We start from the raw sequence: 9,889 nt of genomic DNA on the forward strand, positions 1-9,889 counted from the left end.
CAACACTACAGGCATATCTTTATATTACCAAGGCAATGAAGATACCATTTATTTGTGAGACAATACTACACACTTTTATTTTACAAAACCAACACTACAGATGCTATTTATTTTACCATACCGATGTGCTCATATCAGGGTGATCGTGCTCATATATATAACAGCAAATCGTTTATTTTATTTGAGATAATCAATAAATTACTTATAACTGACCGAGCATATCAATTTTAATTTCAATGTATTGTTTATTATAGCAACAATAGCTTTTCTAAATTTTCAAAATATCAAATTATAGCCTCTCATTTCTTATCCAACTCCAACCCTATCTACGCCCCCCTTTTGCTTTAGTGGCAAATATCCCGTATGAATATCCTATGCAATTTAAGAGCATAACTTACAGGAGAGAATCTATTATTGCGGCCCTATAACATCCTACGTCATTTTCAATTATCACATTCAATGTAATAATTGAATAATTTATATGGTGCAATATTAAAATAAAATATGTAAAAACTAATACTAAGTTAGTTTTGTAATTAGTGCATATTGATCTATTTAAAATTACATCAGTGTACAAGTTCTTTCACCCAGTACATCAATTTACAAATTCTATTGCCCATTTATTAGAGACACAAAAAAAAAAAAAAAAAAAAAAAAAAAAAATCTGCTGCCCATTACTCAAATTAAGAACATCCTGTTTCTCAGGTATTTTCCAATTAATATTCAGTTATTCACGAATGACCATGAAGCAGTGTGTATATATATATATATATACAAGTGCTCAAGTGATGATATCCATAATTTTTTATATCGAGGATAAATGGCTCAATCATTTAGAATTTTTAGATTTACAGAGGACATTGAATTCAACAAATGAAAGTGCTCATGAACACCAATTTTCCCTTTTACAAAATGAGTAAATTTTTCTACCTAACATGTAACTGGATCATATTCAAATCGTCAGAATGTGAAACAGGTTATTCTGCAACCATTGTTGATCTGTCTACCACCAATTTCATATTGAGGACTTACTATATATATATATATATAGTGGATTCGTATGATTCTTGCTTTGGTTTTGATGCAAGCAATGGTTCTAGTGAGCTCCCTAAACACTGAGAATTACAACACAAAAGTATAAAGACAAACTGCTTTATAGAAGAAGGACCACTTTGTGAGGAAGAATTGATGTGTTACCATGTGAAGAAGATAAATAACAACCTTAAAGTAAAAACTAAAGAAAGAGAATAATTGAATAAGAAGAAAGAGATAATTCAGAGATAAAGAAAGCTAAATGCAGCTATTACGAATCAGTAAAAACCCTTCTTTTTTTTTTTTTCGTGTGCGTGTGTGTTGCTTTTAGACAATCACTTTGAAACATTTAGTAATTAATATTGTATTCTGGATCAAAATGGGGGTCTTTATGTTCTGTTTTTCATTAAAAAAGGCCCAGCTGCTAGCCATGTTAAACATATCCTTCGGCAAATTTATGCTGCTGCTAGGTGAATGAATCCTTGTTTTATTCATCTAAAATTTGAAGTACTAATTGCTTTTCAATAGAGCAAAAGATAACTTGGGCCACCAATTTTTTATACAAGCTAAATTAGCCCTGGAAAATGGCAAACCATAAGGAAGAGCAGAAGTAGTAATAAATAAGAAAAGCATATTATATAACATATAATAGGACGCTAATTCATTCTTTAGTTGCTGGAAAAATGGTACACACAGAACAATCAAGGCGACAGCAATGGCGAACGGATTGGATAAGCTTTTCATGGTACTCTCTGAAAGCGATTTCGAACCCCTTCACGCGAATAACCTCCTTCCATTTCTCAAACTCCTCCACAATCCTCAGCATTGTGAATCCATGACCAGCAGTCACAACATGAGGACCTTTTGTAAGCAGAGCCCAACCGTTTTCGTTCTTGTAGGAAAGCAGCTTCTGGATTTCTTGTGTAACAGGGTCAACCTGCTTATGAGCTTTGGTGAAGAACAAGCTCTCTATACCATCCCAGAACCGACCAAGAATTCCATGGTCTTCTCCTCCTTTGGGACTCTTTCCAACACAGAACAGCTCGATGCCAGTCTTTGCTTCCTTGAAGATGGGATCGTTTGCAAAGGCAGTTGCTTTGGTTGCAAAATTTTTCACCCACTCGTTGTCTTTACCACCATAGAAGAAAATGTAATTTTCACCATTAGGATGTGCTCTGATCATCTGTTTTATTTATTTTTTTTTTTTCATCATGAAAATTTAATCAAACTCCGAAGACTTATTACAAAAAGAAAAAAAAAAGAGCACTTCGCTTCCACAATTTGGACATGAAATTGAAAAAAAAACAAAAATGAAAACAATTACTTACTTTATCTGAAATGGTAGTGTCAATTTTGACCACTACAGTTTGAAACCAAGTCCTTTGTTTGGATATGGCTTCCTCAGCAGCCTTATCGAAAGGAAAGGCCTTAGTTCCCCAGAGCTTGACAAGGTGGAGGGCATTGGTGTTTTCGATCCTTCCTTGATGGTTCATCACAACCAGTGAAGGCTTTCCCTTGAAATTCCACTCTTCCTTGATGAACTTGATGCCTACTGTGGCTGATAGGGATTGGACTGTGAACCATGGCATTTTAGACCTCAGGATCTCAAATTTCTTTTGAAGTTCAGGGGTCCAGCTCTCGACCACGGGGATCCAAACAATCTTGTAATTATCATCTTTCTTTGTTCCTTCATAAACTGGTTTGAGATCTGAAATATCTTCCTCTGTGATTTCGAGAGTCGAGATGAACAAAAATATGTTCTTCTTCCTCAGCACTTCAATGCTAACCTGTTTGAACATCAATTACACATAAATCAAATTAGCAATGACATTGAAAGAATTAATATTCAAATTGAGTGGAAGAAAATGTTGTGTTTGAGAACCAATTGTACCTGTTTGTTAGTTGAACCATCAATAAGGGGCTGCGGCTTAGCCCTGGTAAATGTCAGGGCCTTGAAGATTTCCATCACTTCAGTTGGGGTCTGAAAAAATTTCTTGAGCCTCAAGTAAGTCTCTCTTTCCTCTGTAACAACACAATCCTTCTTTAAGCATTAATTAATTATATGGAAGGATATATAATATATATATATATATATGTAATTAAGGTAATTAGGCTGCAGATTATTACCTACTTGTCTTCTGCAAACAACAAGCTGGATCTTAAGTTTGTTGAGTATGTAGTGAATCTTCTGTGAATAGGGTGCCAAATCATATGGATGGTCTCTACAAAATTCATAATGTAAATTAGTTCCGTGAGAGCATATGGCATATTTGGAATTATAGCCAATCATATATTTAATATATAGGCATAAACATGGACATGAACATGAAAATTCCTTACTCATCACTAGTGAGAAGAGTGAGCTTAGTTGAGCAAGCAACCACCGCTACAATTATATTTAATATATAGGCATAAACATGGACATGAACAGGAAAATTACTTACTCATCACCAGTGAGAAGAGTGAGCTTAGTTGAGCAAGCAACCACCGCTACAATTATATTTAATATATAGGCATAAACATGGACATGAACAGGAAAATTACTTACTCATCACTAGTGAGAAGAGTGAGCTTAGTTGAGCAAGCAACCACCGCTACAATTGACCAGTAGACGTCAACTGGGATATGGTCTAGTGCTACAGACAGCCCAGGTATCTCTTTTGGATCATAAATCGAGAGCTTGTCGAACTGGTCGATGATTTCCATAACCTGAAGTGTGGCCTTGATGAGATTGTTTAGTTCAAGAATTGCTTGCCTGCGTTTCTGAAGCACGACAGGCTTAGTCAGGACAGGCACTCTCTTCAGGATTCCCAAAGACTTGGCAAGCTGGTCCGAGTGTTGATTCTGAGCAAGGAACCAGAAATCGCCATATTCCAAGGCAAAAGCAGCCAGAGTGAGCACCGCTTTGGCTTCCCATTGATAGGTTGATAGCTTTTAAAGTATTGACAGAGTTGTTTTGTGTGCAACATCCTCACTAGGAGTCTTGCATGACAGCTGAAAGGTTCACAATTTGTTTTGTTACTTATGTCAATAAAATGTATATTCAATTAGTTGTATGCAAATATATGTCGGAATCACACTCATTGCTAATTTTTTCTGCTCTTTGGTTGATTCCTATACAGTAACATCGGCCTAAATCCCTTGTTACTTTACTGTTGGAAGAAGGTTAACTAAATAAAAGGGGTACAGCCACAATGTTTTTTGTCATTAAAAGTATATGTTATGGCTATTTTGCGGCCAATATATAATCCTATTGTTAAAAATTTTTAGTTACTAGTGGGTGTGGCCAAAAGCATTTCTAGTCTTAACAAGTTTTGCACTTAAAAATAATTACTATGGCTAAAAACAATTTATTTTTGTTTTAGCCACAATAATTTATCGTGCCAAAAAACCGATGGCCAACTGTCTTTTTTATTTATTTATTTTTTTTTATAGTGGTTATAGAGCTACTTTAAAAAAAGAAAAAAAAGGGAGGGAGGAAGAAGATTAAAGAATTAATGACAGAATAAAACTTGGTGTTATAAAATCAGAGTATCTAAATTAAATTGAACTAAATCAATTATATATATATATATATATACAATATATATATATATATATATATATAAATAAAAGTAAATCAAGATCAACAAATTTAAAATTAGAATAAGAATTGATGGAAAAAAGTTGGAAAGAGCCCATATCAATACATTGATAAAATTACTTTCATGCCCTTCTCGTATCGTAATATTTCCAAGATGTCCAATACGTGATAAACATGGAAAGAATTTGTGGGCCAAATCATATTGTGAGTAAATGGGCGGTGAATCAGTCTTTTTTGGGATAATTTGAATCCGATCATTGTTCTTTCTATTCAGGAAAAGATCGTTGGACTAGCTCCTGAATCTGAGCGGTGCTGCTTTGGCTCTTTTCTCTTTTTGGTTTGTATAAACCCGTGCCTTTCAGCCAAAAAAAAAAAAAAAAAAAAAAAAAAGGGGAAAGAATTTGTCGGCCAAATAAGCAGAATTATTGCCATGGAAAAACTATGCGTATATATGAACACCTTACTTCTGACTTCTTCAACGTGAAAGAAGCAATCAAAAATTATAGAAAGTCTCATTCACAACATTATCACATCATTATTATTATATTTATAAATAAATAATATTTTTAATATAAAATTTTTGCATGTTGCCAAAAACCTTTTCGTATGTGGTGACTACATCTCTAAATGTGATGACTAAAACATATACATATGTCATATAATTTTTGATCTTTCAAAATATGAAATTTTTTGACCTCTCATTTCTTATCCAACTCCAACCTCTTCTACTGCCTTTTTGCTTTAATGGAACATGCCGTGTATGAATATTCTCTGCAACCCATGAACATATCTTGGAGAGAAGGTATTATGTGTATAATATTAATAGATAGCTAATGATGATTTTAAAAAAATATAAAGTGGAAATGATTTATGATAACATTGAAAAAGTTTAAATTCATTTATTTATTTTTTAATCGATTCGTGTTATTAGTTTACCAAAATCTCTTTTCTTTTCTTTTCCATTTTTATATTGAGGAAAAAGAACTCGATCATACTAGGAGTGTATATGCATATTGGAAAGGAGACATATACAACAAACGACAATGATAAATAAATCCTCTTTCTTTAATTATTAGCTCGTCCATCCGAAATAACACAAATTTATTTATTCATATCTTCATCATATATGGACATGGACTACATGATCATATATATTCGATTTTGTTATATTTTTATTGTCTGAAATAAAAAATTCCACAAACAGCGGATAATTAATGTCCAAGAAAATACTTTTAATGTATGTATATATTTTATTTGACATACTTTGAAGTTTTGGAATTTATAGTATGCATAAAGTGATATTTATTAATCGTTGAGCAGTGGTCCCTCTGTTGTGGGTAGCAAATTATAGACTCAAGTTTTACTTCATCCTCTCATTTTCGTTCTCATGTGTTCTATGCTGATTTATGGTTGCGATGATTTGGTCCAGCAGCACTGCCATTTTATTTTTATCCTTTTTTGAATATATATATATATATATATATAATCTCTATGTGAAGTAATGTCCAAGATCTTCATAATCTAGTATATATAATATATATATATATATATATATAGACATGCAACAATTATTCTATTAAAATATTGTGATTTTATATATACATATTTTAATTTTAGTATCACAGCTTTGGTGTCTTGTCGCTGGAGGAGGATACGAAGAATCTATAACATATAACAGAGTTCATTTTTTTTATTATTATTTTCTCATTTACTTCGAAATATTAGAGGGATTAGCCAACCCTTTCTAATATAGATATCAGATATTATCTCTAAGGCCATCAAATTAAAAGTGGTCCAAGAATAGACCACTATGGCCTATAAATGACAAAGGATATACAAGACTAAAACATCTAAACCAAAAGTCTTTGGGCAGGGGATTCTTCTCCAAAATTTGTCGGTGTTGTGCTACTATTTTTATTAAATAGTCATTTTGATTTTCATTATTTTTGTATGAATTCCTATTAATTTTCAATATTTTTTTGCGGTGTTAATATATATATATATATATATTGGTATACACTGTTTAATTTCATCAGATGATGAATCACACGTTAATACAAGCAAACCAAAGAAAAATGAAAACCATGCATAAAGAAATAGTTCTGGTATAAATTATTGAAAAATAGTTAAAACCACAAACGAAAACCCTCTTCATTATTGGGAAAAATATTACAAAACCAACACTACAGGCATATCTTCGGATTACCAAGGTAATGAAGATTCCATTTATTTGTGAAAAAAGTAAATCACACTTGAAATACATTTTTGGGGCAACTTTATCAAAGTTACCATATAATTAAAAGTTTTAATCAAGATACCCGTTATTTTAGCATACCATTATACTAATACTTAAAACACGAGCAAATTCCATGGTGACCCCAAACAGACAGATTGATACCAATTAGGAAGAGAGAGAGCCACTTGATTAATTAATTAATTAATGGTGTGCATGGAAAATCCAATGAAGCAAAGCAAATTTCTTAATATTTATTAATTAAATTTTCATATAGTATTTAAATAATATTGAATTTTTTAAAAAAAAATTGAAAAATTTTAACATTGTTTTACTCCTATTAATTTTTATATCACATCAATTTTGGATCTCATAAAATAAACTAAATATAAATTAAATAGTCTACTAAATTATAACTCTTTATATATATATATATATATTTGGTGAATGGAGTCTCATGTATTTTTGAAAAACTATATTATAGCACGCATATATAGCAGCATTATCGTTTAGTGTCAAAATTCGATAAAGTAAATTAATATCTGTCTACACTTTTTTTTTTAATAAAAATAGAAAATAATAAATCTACAAGAACTTTCAAAGTCCAAAATTTTAAAACCCATGTTTGGGTACACGTGGAATGGTCATTTAGAATGAAAATTAAACATGCGTGGAACAAGGATAGCCTATGGAGTAATGGATGGCCCAAAAAACAATATGTCGAACAATGATTTGACATTTTCTTCTTTTGTCCCATACAAAATCTTTACCTGAAACATGGGTCAAAGTGCAATCAAAAGTCATGGTCCATACCTATCATCTGCATCCATATCTCTATTTTTATTTATTTTCAATAAATGCTAGAAACGAAAGACATCGGAATTCGGATTCACAATTATGAAAACAATAGGCTTGTCACTATCGTTTTTGAATCCATATTTACCTATCTTCGAATGACAAGAATCTTCTATTTGTTAATCAAATCGATTAATTAAAAACTAATTAACATTTTATATCACAAGAATGAAAAGGAAAAATGAAAATTTTATTTGAGTTATGAGCAATTAAAAAACAAAGATGATATTTGTGCATATATACTCGAAACTTTATGTGGTTATCATCACTGTATATAAATATAAATTAGTAATTTTGCAATATATATATATATATATATATAAATTAGTAAGATATTTTGAAATTCAATTACTAGTTATCCCACGATTGAAAACAAAAAAACAGAATTGAATCGAGAACCTACGACATATGTAACTAATACCACATGTCAAATTACTACTTATCATAAAAAAAAGGTTCCATCCAAGTTGAACCCCTAATAGTTTATATTTTGTTACCACTTTACCAGCTTCTCTAGCTATGCGACGTGCAAATATGTTAAGACACGTGGTTATCTTCTAATAATTATTTTGTGACAAAATTAGAAGATACTAATTTTTGATTGACAAAAATACGAATATTATTACTTGAATACTTCTATCTTTGCTAAATTGAAGAAGGGGATTAAGTACAGAATCCAATTCACGAACTGGATGGAGTCAACATCATTATTATGAATAAAAATTATTGTGAATATTAGCTGTAATATTGCACTTTGGTAGTTACATATAGTATGTAACACTCCGACCCAAATCACATCGGAATTCGTGCACGTTGATCGAAGTTGATCGTTGACCGAGTGGGTCAAAAGTTGATTTTTTGTTCCAGTTGAAATTTTTAGTTGACCATGGTACCGTGGTGAAGTGCATGATGCTCCAAGTTCGTAGACTAGTAGCACGTCGAAAATGGAGCTACGGTTTGGAAGTTATGGGCAAAACAAGTCGAGGTGCAAACTATTCAAAGGGTGCCGAGGGTTGACTTTTTATCGTTGTATAATTTTGGTTTGACTTTTGTATGGTTGTAAAGTACTCGTCAATACGAGTTCAGATACTAGTGGCACGCTTAAATCGGACATCTGGTTAAAAAGTTATGGATGTGTGAAGTTCGCCAGATACCGTAATATTTTATTATATCTGGCTTAAGTGCATATTAATGCCATGTGTCGTCACCTGATTGGTCCACATGGGTGAACAGTGTCACCTACGGTGGCTTTTATTTGGCAAAAATGCCGGGGAGGAGAGAGAAAGAGAGAGAGGAGAGAGAGAGGGAGAGAGAGAAACGACCGGCCGATCCTTGCTACACGCGCCGGCCAGATGGGAGCGCCTCTCCATTTCCGGCTGAACCCCGAAATTTCACGACCGCTGGTAGCCTGACGCGCCCAGACCGAGTCGGCGAAGCTCGGCGGCGATTTTTCCCCCCACCGCCGGCCACCGCCGTTGACCCGTTTCCGGCCACTTTCAAGCCACACGCGCCTGACCGGTCTCTCACCCGTGGCAATTCCGGCCTACCCACCAAATTTCACGGCCACCGGACCTCTGACGCACCGGGATCGGAGCATTTTCAGGCGAGGCATCGAAAACTTTCAAACCCCGATCTCTTCGCCGTCCGGCCTCTGTTTGCCTCACCACTAGTCCCGTTGGAATCCTCTCCCCTCGATCTACAAAACCCCCAAAAAATCTCAGCCATTGGCCACTACACGCGCTGCCGCCGGCAACGGTTGCCGGTGACTACGACGGCTCACCAGAAGTCACTGTTCCGGCGAGTACCCAGTTGCACCATCAGTCCCTATCTACTAATTCCGATCTCCTGAATCCAAATCCAGCGTCCTTTTCCTCCAATTTGAGACAGTTTGAGAGAATTGAGGAGTTGAATCCCGAAAGCTTTCCGACGAGATTCCGACCACCTTGGGTCCGATCTCCGGGAAGTAAGACCGAATCCTTGATCCTCATCACTCAAGCTTCGATTCGGTATATTATTCGTAATTTTTAGTTGCCGTTTATGTTCGCTCCCCGGGTACCCATTTGGGAGTTATCCAATTAAAATATTAATATATTTGGTTGGTGTACTGTGACTGTTTTAGGTGCGCGTGCGAGTAGTGGAGTTGATCCTATGAAGGATCTTTGCTGATATACGCACTTAAGGTAAGT

General features: G+C 34.0%; 1 protein-coding gene across 1 annotated transcript; it reads right to left on the reverse strand.

Annotated features, from left to right (window-relative positions):
• Positions 1 to 1,678: 1,678 nt before the first annotated feature.
• Positions 1,679 to 3,994, reverse strand: LOC132803223 (protein SIEVE ELEMENT OCCLUSION B-like). Its single transcript, XM_060815559.1, has 5 exons — positions 3,581 to 3,994; positions 3,160 to 3,254; positions 2,924 to 3,054; positions 2,361 to 2,819; positions 1,679 to 2,215 (listed from the first exon to the last, which is right to left on the reverse strand). The coding sequence occupies exons 1-5, from the start codon at positions 3,736 to 3,738 to the stop codon at positions 1,694 to 1,696; spliced, it is 1,365 nt and encodes a 454-aa protein (XP_060671542.1). The 5' UTR covers positions 3,739 to 3,994; the 3' UTR covers positions 1,679 to 1,693.
• Between the last annotated feature and the right edge of the window lie 5,895 nt (positions 3,995 to 9,889).

The sequence above is a fragment of the Ziziphus jujuba genome, chromosome 3, assembly GCF_031755915.1.
Source record: "Ziziphus jujuba cultivar Dongzao chromosome 3, ASM3175591v1".
Classification (NCBI taxonomy): domain Eukaryota; kingdom Viridiplantae; phylum Streptophyta; class Magnoliopsida; order Rosales; family Rhamnaceae; genus Ziziphus; species Ziziphus jujuba.